This window comes from Notamacropus eugenii, chromosome 5 (genome assembly GCF_028372415.1).
Source record: "Notamacropus eugenii isolate mMacEug1 chromosome 5, mMacEug1.pri_v2, whole genome shotgun sequence".
NCBI lineage: Eukaryota > Metazoa > Chordata > Mammalia > Diprotodontia > Macropodidae > Notamacropus > Notamacropus eugenii.
In genome coordinates this window covers 6,526,412-6,541,246 of record NC_092876.1, presented here as the reverse complement: position 1 = coordinate 6,541,246, position 14,835 = coordinate 6,526,412, and the positions used below count along the sequence as shown (strand labels likewise).

The window sequence follows — 14,835 nt, the reverse complement described above, 5'->3', positions numbered from 1 at the left end:
TATTAAATAATAGATAGTTGTTAGGGGAACGAGGTTAAGTCCAAAAATTAAGCTTTTAGGCTGAGGATTTTAGACCAACAGCAGTAAGTTAGAGTCCTTTAATATTTAGTAATAGTATGGAGACCACCAGTTCAGGGGCCTGTGAGGTTAGAATATATATTCACTATTATTTTTGTCTCAGTTGGTTAATGTTAAAAGAAAAATGGTATGTGGTCTATATTGTAAATGCTTTAAAAGAAACATCACATGACCAGAAATTGGAATTATTTTATGATGTGATATGTATTGTGTTAAAAAAATGATTATTTATTATATTTATGTAAGTACTGGAGCCTGATATTGACTCCTTAGTGAAATCTCATGAAGGGGACTGCCCCCCACCTTGTAATTTGTCAGTGGGTCAGTCAGCCTCATAGTCGAGTGAAGGGGCTGGTGCTAACTATGACTCAGTGGACTGTGACATCACAACATCCTGGAACCTTGAAATTAACTACGAAGAAGGGACTGATCTATTCATGACTGAAAAGACTGTTATGAATTTATTGTTCTTGTTACCTGCTATACCTTTTCTCTGCTTTGCTCCACTTAGTTTCCTTTGCCTCTGGCCTCTAGGCATTAGCCATTTCTGTTGCTATGCACCAGGGTAGAGTGGAAGAAGTATTCCAACAATGTTGTGATGAGTCTTCAAATTGTGAGAAATAAGAGGGGGGATTGTGAGAGGTGATCTCTAAGAAGAGAAGCCTCCTCAAAGAGCTAATTGTGTCTTTAGTGTTGAACACACTTCCTTGAAAAGCTATGTCTGCAGCTTGCTGACCTTGCAGAGAAACACTCTTTGTAACATATCTTGATTGTGCCCAGATCCCCCTTCATCCCGACCTTGTCTATGTCCTACACTTCTCCTCCACCTAAACTGCATACCTTTGCAAATTGCCACCAAGCTTGTGTGTTCTTTGTTGCTGGGGAAGATTTTTGTGAATATATTGTAACCCCTCAAGCCCAGCCAATGGGATGAGGAAGGGGTGAGGGAAGGAGGTTGGGGTATAATTTCCCTTGCTTTCTGTACTCCTCTGTACTCCCTGGCAAGTGCTGTTAGTGCAACCAAAGGGGAGGGGTAACTTTTCTCATGATAATTCAATAAATTCCTTTTTGCTTTTCCTAAGACAAGTCTGTGATCAATTACTTTTGGGGTCTCAAGACCCATCTCACACACACATATATGTATGTATATGTATATGTATGTATGTATGTATGTATGTATGTATATGTTTTTCAGATTCAGAAAGAAATAAAACTAAGGGGAAAAGTTGGAGGGAAATGATAAGGTAGGGATCTCTAGAGGGGAGGGTAGAGGGAAGAAGTTAAATGGGGCTATTAAAGGTCGTTAGAATAATGGGAATGGGATAATAAGGGAGGAATCTTTGGGAGGAAAAGTGAGTGATGGTTAGAGGGAAGGATAATGGAATAAGTTAAAGAGGAGCATAGAAGGATGTTTAGATTTATGAGAATAGGAGCATAAGAGGGGGACCCTTGGGGAAGGGATTAAGTACTATGAAGGCAAGGTAGCAGGTGGTAAAGTAGCAGAATCGGGAGGGATAAGAAATAAGAGATACACACAAATATAAAATAAAGATCAGGAGTAGAATTTATTAGGGAAAGTATATGTCTATATATGTATGTCTGTGTGTATTTATATATATAAATATATGCACACTTAATTGTAGCTTTCTGAGAGTAAAGGAGAAGAGAGGAAAAAAGAACAAAGTAAAAAGTGTGTAGGGGAGAAAAAAAGAAAACTTACAAGGAAGCAAAGATGAATAGCTCTCAAAATAATGCATAGCATTTGCTACGTAGGCTCTGATTTCGAATTTAGGAAATTGGCTTACAGACAAACTAAAAGTCCCTCATCTCTCTCGCTCACAATTTGTTGTTATTTGTCCTTCGTTTTGAAAGAGGGCCAGTGACATCATGGGGTGATGTATTGACTTTCACATGGATTGGAATTAAGTGAGGCAGAGTTGCATAAAGGCATGAGTCTCAGTTTCCCTTTCAGAGTCATCTAAGTCCAGTGGCAAGACAAAATTAAAAATGGCTGATGATGGCCCTGGATACAGTGTACGACCATCTTTGATTTCTAAACCAACTCTAGGCACTCCAAGTGCCTGCTTCAGTTGCCATCGTGGCCTTTGGAATAAATTGTTTTCATCCACCCATTCTTCCAGCAGCAGTCATCTCATTCTTGGGGTAGACCTCCCTAACTCACTGACAGGGCCATTAGCCTGATTGAGCCCATCTGCCAAGAAGGTTTTACTGGGCTGTGAACACTATGCATGCTGCAGTTTCTTGGAGCCCCAGGTAAAACTTGGGCAGAGGTGAACTCCAAATGTGGATGAGTATCACTGAAAAGAACTCAGAAAGCTCTCTCGCCAGAGAATCTAGGTCTCCCTGAACACCCTATACACCCAAACATATATTTACACACACCACTAAATGGGATTGTGTTAATTTTATGCCACTTTCGTAAGAGATTGTCTTGAAACATTTTAAAGTTCTTTAGTGCAGGGAAAATTTCATTTATATATTTTTTATCCCCAGTGCCTAGTTCAAGTAGCCTAGCGCATAGTACGCATTTAAGTACCACTTGCTAATTGATAGGTTAACACTTGTAGTCACAAAGCTAGGTTGGAAAAGAAACTTCAAACCTGGGGATTCAGTGTGATGATACTGACACTACCGATCTCCACAACTTCATGCCCATGCATTGCAATCTTTCCTTTATTTTGGGGAATGTAGCTATAGATAATAGATAGAAGTGATTTGAATATTTCATAAAAGTATAACTGATCCTCAAAAAGAGTTAAGAATTATCCTCTCAGTCCTACTACCAACCTGTTGCTCCTAGACCTACGAGGGCAAGACTGAGTATGGAAACATCTGCGAGAAGAACTGAAGGAGATTCCTGAGAAGTTTCTTCTAAATGTGACTAAGAGGGCAATGTTGAAAAATGCCATTAGCTGATGTTTTCTCTAGGTTCATCTGACTCTCATGTCATTTCTTCTCTGCAAGACACCAAGAATGTGAGTCCTAAGGACATCATTCTGAGTACCCTTTCTTCATATAACTATATAATATAAATACAAACCTTAGTACTTGAAAACAACAACGATGATTTTCCTGGTCCACAAATAGTCAACATACAATAACATCAAAATCTAAATTAAACAACTGTACAGTAACAATACAAGAAACAGTGCTGTTAGACTGGGTGTTACTCAGGATTGGGTGTTGACAACATACATGCCCTTTGACTTTTCATAGCAACAAGTAATTTTAAATTTAATTGAAAAATCTTTTTGTCTCTCCATGGGGTCCAGGATTGAAAGAGAAGCAGATAAATACAAGGGCTGAGGGTACTGGAGGTCATGGTGAAAGGGAAAAGCAGGTTTAGTTCAAATCAGCAAATGGGAATTTTAGAAGTTTAGGAAGCTGTAAATGGAACTTTTTTAGAGAAATAATGGTATGCCAACCAGTTGTTAAAATGGAGTAAAAATAAATATTAAGGTTGAAGAGATTAAGGAACTTTTGGATCTGACATGACACGAGAGTTCCATTATTGTGAATTTGAAAGTCACCAAGGATGAGTACAGGAGACAGGATGGAGAGAAAGAAGGTCCGCTTAGTTGTAATCATTGAGCAGGATAGACAAGTACCCTGAAAATTCATATATCATGGCTTCATTTAAAAGATGAGCTATTGAGTATGGTGTTTCTTCCACTAATTCATGAATTTATGACTTTTTATGTATGTAGTATTTTTGTTTGTATTTTATGTATGTATAACTTTTCAACTTAGCATTTTAAAATTTTTCTTGTATGTAGCATTTTAAAATTTTTCTTTGGGGAAGACACAAAATGTTCTTTTTAAATAATATCTCTGGGTTCAATTCTCCTACCCTGTAGTCATACACAAAATACATACATAATCGTCAGCATTTAAATATGTCAGAAAGACTTTGAAACATCTCATGGACAGTTTCTTTTTCCAGCCTTTGAGGAAGTGTCAGCCAACAATCTCCACCTCCTTTGGAAAGTCCAACTAGCTCTCCTAAGGGCAATAGGTGGTTGAGATAAACTATTCTCAAATAACCCCCTTCATTTGAAGCTATTTTGAAAAAATGCAAAATATAAGTCCCTTAGTAACTTGTACAGATTCATCTTCCATTGGTAAGCTAACTTGTGACTTTACTTGAATACCAAAGTTTCTCTTCAGAACTCTGTCTTCTTACTCAAGGCCTTGACACTCTATTTTTTTATCATAACATCTTTTTTGTTTCTGCCCCAGATCATCTGAGCTGAAACCGTGGCATCTCTCAGATTCTCCTTCAGATGGGAATCTGAATGGTCCTATCACCTCCTTCCTCAAAACACAAGCCAACAAGTAGAGGTGGCTCTCACCTAACTTGAGCAGTGTACTGTAAAGCCTACAGCATCATTCCTGATAGAAGAGTATACAGGTCCTAGAAGTGGCACATGATGACTCTTCTGAGCCTTTTTCAGGACTCTGAGTTGCGTGTCCAAAAGTGGACTGTTAAAACATTGAGATACGACTCTGCTTGAGGAAAGTAAGGAGCTAACTGAGAATTTTTTATGCCTGCCAAGACCGATAATTCCTTCAACAGCTTGAGTAATCAGACTTCTCCACTGAGGAAAGTCAGATGCCATAGATATCCACTCCAGGATTACAGTACATTTGATCTCAATTACAAAGGCATTCACTCTATTATTTACAGATGAGGAAACTGAGGTTGAGACAACTTAAGTGTCATGCTTGGTGGTTCAGAGCTAGTAAGTGTAAGGGGAAGGATCTGAACTCACATCTCCCTAACTCCACATCTAGGACTCAAGCTGCTGTGCCTCTAGTGGCCTACAGTTGAATGTTGGGTTTATGCTTAGGGTTCCTCACATCACAGCTTATTCTTTACCAACTGCACCCTCACTCCCTGTATGGCTCCAACTGATATTTCATCTTCTTCCCTCAAGGCTCAAGAAAGTTTCTTGCTCAGCTGCTTCTGGCTGCCCTTTTGGCGATTTTCATTAGGGTAATTAGTTTCCATTGGGAAGCTCTTAGTCAGGAATACTAATTACTGGTAATAATTTGCATCTGAGTTCAAACTTTTCCTCTTCTGGCACATCCCCTGGCTCCCTCAGCTGACAATGTCAATGTCAAATCTTCTGAAAGTGACACGACAAACACCAATCCCCAGTGATATGAGGATGAGAAGGGGCAGATTAGCTCAGGGAATCAAGACACTATAACTGGAGCCGTTGCTTTACGTAGTCCTGTCAAAGAACACACTCCCACAGCCATGCCCAGTGTTCCAGCAGCTGGCACCAGTATGGTAAGTTTCTCTCTGCATCTCAGCCTCAAACACAAGGATTATCTCTTCAGGACATAGGAGATTGTCTAGTTGAAAAAAGGGATGGAGAAATAGGGACATATTTTCTATAAGTGAGAGAAAGTGAATCTAAAGGAAGACTCTGGAATAAGAATTAGAATTTTGTCCCACAATTCAAGATATTTCTCATATTTCCTTTCCTTCATTTGAATCCAGCTCAAGTCCCTTCCTTCTATGCTCAGGTACCTCTGATGCTTCTATCTCATTTCCTGTCCTCCTATTTGTCCCACAGTTAATCTAGCCCTTGTGATATGAGTTTGCATAGTTTTGGTGTGAAAATTATAAGCTTATAATGGCAAAGATTTCAAGGAAGAACCTCTGAGTGCATTGGTCTTAGTTCTTTCCTTTAGTAGAGGAGAAAATGAGGCCTAGAAAGGTGGTGTCCTTCTCATTATCACACAGGTACTCAATACACTACAGTCAGAATTATCAGGAAAATAAAAGAGTATAAAATAAAGTGTCTTTCCATGATGAACCAGAAGTCTTTTGTCTGGATATCTATTGAGTTCTCATGGATTTTAGATCCAGTAGAGGTGGTTGGTTAGAGAGCACCCTGTACAAACCCATGAGTTTATAAGTAAGGAGTATTGTTTAGGATTTCAATGACATCTTCCTATTATCACTTCCTGTAGGAATATATTCTGAGATATATTCTGAGACAGTCACCCTCGGTACTAGCCTATAAAAGAGAGCCAGGAGAATACTCTCCCTCCCCCAACTTAAACTTGTCCTAGAAATACTGTAATCTAAGCTAAAATTGGGGGGTGGGATTTTGACTCAAATACTATTTCTCCCTCCATCAGACATTCACAGTTGCCTTGGGACAAAGCACACAAGTTTTACATGTCTTCCAATGTGGCCAAGTATCTTAGAGATGGAAATCTCTTTATCTGGGTTGTGGAGGTGTGTGGGTGAGTGTGTGTGTCTCTGTGTCTGTGTGTGTGTGTATGCATGTGTGCATGTTATTTCAGCTTTAAAGATCATGAGCTCTTCAGAAGGAGATGCCATTTTAGTAGTGTTTTCATAGCCCCAGCACATATCTCTTCTCTTTCCCAACTTTTAGCATGTAATCAATATATGTTACCTATAATTGTTGAATGAATAAGCAAAATATTACAAGAGAATAAGTGCTGAAAACTATAGCAAATGGGGCAGGGAGGAGCACATTTAGGGTTAGAATCTGACCCAGTGCACTATCTACTACATCAACTAACTGTCTGTATATGAAAAACATAATGGACCCACTCATGAACATTTTCATTTGTACCCAAATGTCTGTAAAAGTGTACATAATCCATTAAAACCATGGATAAGTATGTACTCAAAAAAGATAGATATAGGAAAGAGATCTAAATGTATGAAAATATTTATAAGCTCTTTTTCTGGTGGCAAAGAATTGGAAATTGAAGGGATACCTATCAATTGAGAAATGACTGAACAAAGTTGTGGTATGGAATGGTAATGAAATGATGGTAGTATGATGGTAATATAATATTATTGCACTATAAAAATGATAAGCAAGATGATATCAGAAAAATATAGAAAGACTTATATGATCTGATACAAATTGAAGGGAGCAGAAAGAGAACATTGTACACAGTAACATCGTGTAATGTTGTGTGATGAACTTTGAATAACTATTCTCAGCAATACAATGATCCAAAACAATCCCAAAGGACTCATGATGAAAAATACTATCTGCCTCCTGGAAAAGAACTGATGCTGTCTGAATACAGACCAAAGCATACTACTTTTCATTTCTTTCCCTTTTTTCTGTATTTTTTGAGTCTTCTTGGACAAAATGAGTAAGAAAAATGTTTTACATGATTGTACTTGTCTAACTTGTATCAGATTGCTTATCATCTCAAGCAGGGGGGAGAGGAGAGATAGAGAAATAGAATTTGAAACTCAATATTTTTTAAATTGTTAAGAGTTGTTTTTGCATGTAATTGGGGTAAAAAATAAAATATTCTTTAAAAAGAACATTTCCATGAGAAAAGACGTATGGTTGTAGTACATGCCATAGATATTATAACACTTTTCCCTTGGAATGCTACAGCATAGAACAATATAAATAAATAATTTTTTCTGGTGGCAAAGAATCAAAAATTGAGGGGACACTTATCAATTGAGAAATGACTGAACAAAGTTGTGGTATGGAATGGGAGCCCTACAGATTTTTGTGTAAGAGGTCTGCCTAGTCAAACTAGTCAAACAGGAGCTTAGAACTTCCCAATTGAATCGATCAATCAAAGGTGTACAACACTATCAAAAGGTATGAACAATTCCCAGACAATTCTATTGAATTACCTAGCCAACTAACCAAAGATGTAGAATAGGTGCAAATAAAAAACAAAAAAACCTTAGTCCATTTGGAAGGACTGAAATGCTTTAAGCAATTGGATAAGTTGAGATTACACAATGCCTCAAATATACTGTGATTGGCTGAATAAAAATCATCATGTCCTAGAGGGATTGGATTAAGCAACAACTCAGTTCAGAATCCAATATGACAGACACTGGCAGTCAAGCCTAATTGTGGAATAGTTCCAGCCAATTCCTTGAGAGGAAACCACGTGCAGAGGGGAAGGGCAGACTATTTTCCCCTTCTTCTGCCTTGATTGAAAAGAAAAATTCAGAGCACATCAAAGTTCAAAAGATTTGGATATCCCCAGAACAACAGTAGCTGATCAGAACTTCCCCATCAGAAGCAACAGACAAATGGACACAGCAGGGCAAGATCGCTAAAAACCCTACAAGCTTACTATCCCTCACAACTCAGCAAAAAGCTATACTTGAGGACTTCACAAAGGAAGAAAAAGTACTTCCATCCAATTGGGAACTGTGAGTTACTGCCTTGTTACTTTCTAAACTTAAGCCTGCTCACCCCTAGACTCTGTATTTGTGTGAGAGACTGTACTTATGAGAGATTGCATCCCTGAGTTAAGAACCATGCTCTTTAGTCCCTGTTATAATTTCTCAGGAACTATCTCTTGGTAAACATAATTGATACTAGGAAGACATCAAGTGGTTAAATGATACTGGAAAACACAGAAGCCATAACCACTCAGTTACCACTAGAACTTAAATGAAAAAAATACTAGATGCTCTCTGAGAATACAACCTGCTTCTCCAGTAGGAGTTAAGAAAATGATTTGAGTTGTAGGTTGTATTCAGGGAAGACTAGTCTTGTGTGAGCACTACCGAGCCCTTTTCATGGTGGCTTTCAACCTTAGGTGTCCATGTGTTCCATCTAACTCTTATCTGTGTCTCCAAGAAGCTGTGGCATGCATATCGGCCACACCGCTGTAAATCATTTCTATAAATCAGCTAAACCAGGTTGAGGATAACCAAGGGGTCTCGAATCCATTGGTGAATTAGGGGGTGTCTACTCCAAGTATGTGAAGATTTTCACTAGTGGAATGGGTGGAAAACAACGATTTGTTCCAATAGTCATGAAGGCAGGTGAAGCAAGTTCAATGGAGCTCTTAGAGCTCAGTGAGACATCATAAATGCCAAGGTCATGCACTGCATCTTCAGCCATCATCAGTTATCTTGACTCTGTCCTGCCACTGGACTGTGATGACTCTGGAGGAGACAGTGAGGACAACTTCGTGCAATTCTGCCTACTTGAACCTAATTTATGAATGAAACTAAAGATATAGCCCATACCATTTTACCTACATCAAAGTCCTATGGTAACAAACAAATGATGAAGCAGCCCCTGCAGATACACTGGGAACTGTAGTCACAATCCTGCACACAGATGGCCAAGGCCATGAGGTCAATTTTTCCTACACCACAGTCAGGTTGCAACCTTATACTCTCCAGCTATTTTAAACAGTCTAAAACAATATTGAGAAATATGACTGACATATAGTGTACTCTCCCTATTTTTCTCTGTTCATTAAATCTATTTTAGCTTGAACTTTCTTAGATCATGATTACTACTCTTGCTTTTTTCCCTAATAAATTCTGTTCTTGATCTTTATCATACATTTATGTGTATTTTATTTCCTATCCCTCCTGACTCCTCTGCTTTACTTTTACCCACTGCTTTGTTCTTCTATTACTTAACCTACCACCACTCCAAGGATCCAGCCCTCATTCTCTCCCTGCCCCTTTTCCCCTTGCCATCCTCTTCTATTTGAATTTAAAAGACTTTTCTAAACTTCCAAATATATATGTTGTTATCTCTGTATTCCATTCCCACTAAACTAGATATCCTTGTAATATCCCACCATATCCTATTCTCTCACCCTTCCATTTCTTCATAAATTTAGAAAACTTTTATTACCTTCTAAATAGATATGATTCAGATGTTCTTTTTCACTTGGTTGACTTTTCATAATCTTCTCATTTTTCTTTGTTCTTACTTTTTTTAAGAAAAATTTCTCAGTCTCATTTGATTTTTAAAATCTTTTTTCAGTTCTTCTATAGATTTCTTTTGGATAGGTTACGATTTGACATTATTCTTTGGGCTAGGAGAGGCTTTTGCTTCATAATCCTCCTCTGAAGATGAACCCATCTTCTCTATTCCCATAGTAACTTTTTACGGTTGGGTTCTTTCTCCTTTGCCTGATCATTATTTTTATTTATAGCAACTTCTTGTAATTACTTCTAGTTCTGGAGCACAGGGGTTTTGCCTTTGACCTCAGATCCTGCTTCAGCTTCCCCTTTGGCCTGAAACCAAAACCAGGAAGTCCATCCTCCTGTAAATGCCCATAGCCAGCAGGATGCCTGGTCCATGGTTTATATACTCATGTGGCATGTGCTGGTTTCTTCTTCCCCAGGACCAAGTCTCAGAAGAACAGCTGGGCATGACATCCCTTCAGCACAGGTTTCCTCAGATGTCCAACTCCCTACACTGTCCAGGAGGTGAAAATTTCTGTGGCTGTGACCAAGGCTACTTCCCAACCCAGCTAACCCCAGGGTTTAGTGTTTCTTGGTTCAGTGGAACTAGCCTGAAAGTGCTTACACATCATAGATTTTCTTCCAATTTTCTCCTGTTGTCCCATAAGGAATACTGTTTTGCCCCAATCCTTGTTTTACCCAAGTCCCAAGCCACTGTACATTCTCCTTGAAGCACTATTTTGTCTTGTTTGTGGGGGAAATATGGAGAACTTGAAATGTTGTGACCTACTCTGCCATCTTCCCAGAAGCTTCTCCATTAACTCTCTTCATTGACACATCACACTGATGTACAAAAAAATAAGACTTTTTTCAGATAAAATCTTGTGTACTCATACCAGTCTCCTCTTTTTCTTGTCAAGTTATTTTTTTTATTGGTTGGGAGACAGGTTTTGCACTGTCTAGAAGAAAGAACAGGAGCAAAGACCTTGGTTCCTGGTAGACTTACAAGTAACAAAAGAAGAAATGGGGGCCAGCTGAGGGTAAGACAGTGAGCTTGACCTCTTACCCTGCTTTTGTTCTTCCTAATGCATCACAGGACAGAAATACTCTACAATGCCCCTAAAAGCTGGTCTTCTCCCTCTGAATCTTTAATTAAAAAGGACCTGCACTTTTATTGGCATGCTAATTCCAAAAGATCTAGGGATAGAGTTGCCCTTCAAGTCTTCCAGCTGCCATACAACTATTGTCTTTTGCTTTTGAGTTTGGTGGTTGTCATAATGAGTTCTTAGAAAAGAAAGAGAAGAAAGAAGGAAGGAGGGAGGGAGGGAAGTATTAAGCATCTACTATGTTCCAGGCACTGGGCTGAGAACTTTTTTAACATTCTATCATTTTTTCTCACAACTACCCTGGGCAGTAGGTGCTATTATTGGCTTCACTTTGCAGCTGAGGAAACTGAGGCAGATGGAGATTAAGGGACTTGCCCAGAGTCACACAGCTAGTAAGTTGCATTGAAACTCAGATCTTCCAGCCTCCAGGCACCTGTGTCACCTGATTCAAAGGCATAGGACTCTCCATTTAAATTGGGAGTTACAAGGAATCTCCTTTCCCTATGTTGGATATGGCAGATAGTGAAGCAGCTAGGTGGCTCAGTAGATAGATTGTAGGACCTGGAGGCAAGAAGACCTGTGTTCAAATCTGGCCTCAAACATTTACTAGCTGTGTGACCTGGGCAAGTCATTTAACCTCTCTTTAATTCACTGGAGGAAGAAGAAAATGGCAAACCATGTCAGGATCTTTGCCAAGAAAACTCCATATGGGGTCATAAAAACTCAGACATGACTGAGTAACAACAAATTGTAAGATAGTTGTTTAGGACAATGAATGAATGCCAGATCCAAGTAGTCAAGAGTATAGACCATCTTGGCATGGTACACTACAATAGCCTGGCAGCCCTGATCTAGTTACGATGACTCATAATCTCAGAACTTCTTTGATAAAAAAAATGTCATCTTGCCCTGGTCAGAAAAAGTCATCCTAGTCATTGACCATTAGCAGATAAGATCCTAGAAGACCATCAGGTGTCCCTATAGAAATGAAACCCAGAAGTTAGCAACAGAAAAGAGCAGTGACTTCAAAGACAAGCAGAGCAATATCCCCACAAAGGCAATGGATCTAAGAGACAGCAGTCATGCCCCTCACCAAAGACAAAGAAATCAGAGAAGAGCAGAGATGTGACAGCCACTATGTATATCAACTAGCAGCTTGATGACCTTCCCCTCCCCCCCCAAAGGACATATCTGTTTCTGCAAACCTAAGAGTATAAGGGATCTCTTCAATATATGTTTCTTGACCACACAGGATCGTGACATCAGCTGTCAAAAGAATGTTTCTGGCCAAGTCAGTTGCCTCGATGTGTATCTTCCATCCCTGTTTCCTAGCCCTTCAAATGCATTTTCTATATTCCATGTTCAGTGCTTATATGAGCGTGTGTGTGTGTGTGTGTGTGTGTGTGTGTACATTTATGTATGTATTGCTCCTTATTGTCACCTATGGAAGGGTATATTCAGTGTACTCAATGTGGTGTACACATATAAGGAGAAGGAAGAAACTCTTCTTGGCACTTAATTTTTTGTGCCACTGAATAAAATATCATTTCAAAATGAATCTGTCCATGGGATGCTTGATAAAAGTAACCACTCTGCTGCAGATGCATAAACCAAGCTTTTGTGTGGATACTGACACCTAACCCACCCCACCCCCATCCCACATGCTTCAAATCTTGGGTAGATCTTGGAGGGTAAATATTCTGTAGGAAGGGATTTCCCAGACGCTACACATTTTTTCCTATTAACTTTCAATTAATTTGATTCATCCCAGTGCTCTAGCCTGTCAATTCTTTTTAAATTCACTGAGTTGAATCTAATAAGAAAAAATGAAAAACAGAAATTTACATCTGGGATCTAAAATTATATTTCATAAATATAGAAGGTAGGAATGAATCAAATGTGTTTAGAAAGAAAGGAGTGTATCTAGAAAAGATCTGTGGGGGATTAGGGGCTATAAATTCAGAAAGGTTTGGTAGGGTAATAGGACAGCCAAAACCAGCTCTGAGAAAAGTGTCAGGTAGGCAGTTTCACTAAACCAGAACATCTACCAATTCGTAAGGCAAATTTTCTTAAGGGAGTTCAGAGAGAAAAGAATGCTAATCCTGAACCAAAAGATCAATCCTTTTCTCATGATTATCAGTACAAACACAGACCAGGAAAGCAGTGACTACTAAGCTCAGCTAAAAAAGAAATAATGCACTAATCCAATAATGTGTAAATGACAGGAGGAGGCAGTAAATACCACAAACAGACAGAATCACTGCATGGAAATCGCTGAATTGAGCGTGCCTGTCTGTGAAATGGAAGGAGCCGTCTCATGAGTTCCCTTCAGGTGTCAGTGAGGGATCAACATGTAGGGATGGCATGAAGCTCTTGTGTTTTCCTCCAGGTCCCTCAGACTCAGATTGAAGTTCTTCTCCTCAGGACACCAAGAACATGATTCCTGTGGATGTGCTCTTGGGTACTGTCTTGTTCTTCCAGACAGGAATTGGAGTTCAAGGAAATTTCTTCCTAATTTATCTCTTCAGCTTCCTTTTCTTCACTGGCCAGAGGATGAGGCCCATAGATCTGATTCTCACTCAGCTGGCTGTGGCCAACTCCTTGCTGCTTCTCTCCAGGGGTGTCATGGAGGGTTTGGCAGTTTTGGGTCTCAAGAATGTTCTGGATGACATTGGCTGTAAAATTGTCTTCTACCTTCACAGAGTAGGTCGTGGCCTTTCCCTCAGCACAACCTGCCTCCTGAGTGGCTTTCAGGCCATCATTATCAGTTCACACAACCCCAGGTGGATAAAGTTTAAAGCCATAGTCCCAAGATACATTATGCCCTCTATTCTCTTCTGCTGGATTTTCCACATGCTGAAAAATATTATTATTCTCATAAAACTTAGAGGACCAAAAGGCACTGGAAACATCTCAGAAACAAAAGATTATGTATACTGCTCTGTTAATGTCACTGATGTAATTAGTGCATCACTCCATGGACTTGTGATCTCCCTCCCTGATGCTGTGTGTATGGCCTTCCTTAGCTTCAACACTGGCTACAAGATTTGTCTCCTGTACAAGCACCACAAGAGAGTTCAGGGGGTTCGCACTGATACCTCTCTCCATAGAGCCTTCCCTGAGACCAGAGCCACCCAAATGATCCTACTGCTGGTAAGCATCTTTCTCACTTTTTACTTACTCAATTCCATCTTGACAGGATGTATGAATTCAATGACAGTTAGTCGCTGGATGATACATAGCTCTGCCTTCTTGGCTGCCTGTTTTCCAATGGTTAGCCCCTTTGTGCTGATCAAAAGTGACCCACAAATCATGAGATACTACAATACTGTCCAACGTAGAAAAAAGTCCAAATACTAAGTGACTCCAGTAATACCCAGTCCCTAATATCTTCCCGGGCTCTTGTGAAAGAGGAAAAGTCACTGGAAAGCTTTACACTAGAAGTGTCAGAACAGATCCAGAATCCTCACGTAGCTATTTGAACTACCTTCAATATCACAGCAAAGGGACAGCTGGAGAGCCATTAAAGGCACAGGTAACAGAATCAGGGTATGAATTCAAGTAGAAGCCACCTGGAACTACTCTCCCAAGAATCCCAGATCATTAGGTTGGTAAAGGCATAAGACCCTACCTAGTCTAATGCATACCAAACAGGAATACCATTGGCAACACCCATAACCAGTGGTCTTCCCTCTCTGAGCACTTGCATTTAAAGAACTTCCTCTCTCTCAAGAAGTGGATGTTACCACTCATTTTTAACACCAGTCTGGTTTTCTGCAATTTTGAAGAGGCAATCAGGGTAAGCTTTCATCCATTTTTCCTCATTTGTTCCTTGGGAGATACATAGATGCCATCTAATCCCTCTTGCACATGGCTCCAGTTGGAATACTTGAAGAAAACTATAATGTCTCTCCAAGCCTTGTT

At 39.5% G+C, this 14,835-nt stretch overlaps 1 protein-coding gene across 1 annotated transcript; it reads left to right on the top strand.

The window, feature by feature from the left end:
• The first annotated feature begins 13,347 nt into the window (after positions 1–13,347).
• On the top strand, positions 13,348–14,271 carry LOC140507293 (vomeronasal type-1 receptor 4-like). Its single transcript, XM_072615413.1, has one exon. It carries the CDS (start codon positions 13,348–13,350, stop codon positions 14,269–14,271), a length of 924 nt encoding a protein of 307 aa, XP_072471514.1.
• Positions 14,272–14,835: the final 564 nt, after the last annotated feature.

What these genes read in the sequence shown, in the direction of transcription:
- LOC140507293 (XM_072615413.1), top strand. Translation starts at nt 13,348, where the DNA reads ATGATTCCTGTGGATGTGCTCTTGGGTACTGTCTTGTTCTTCCAGACA.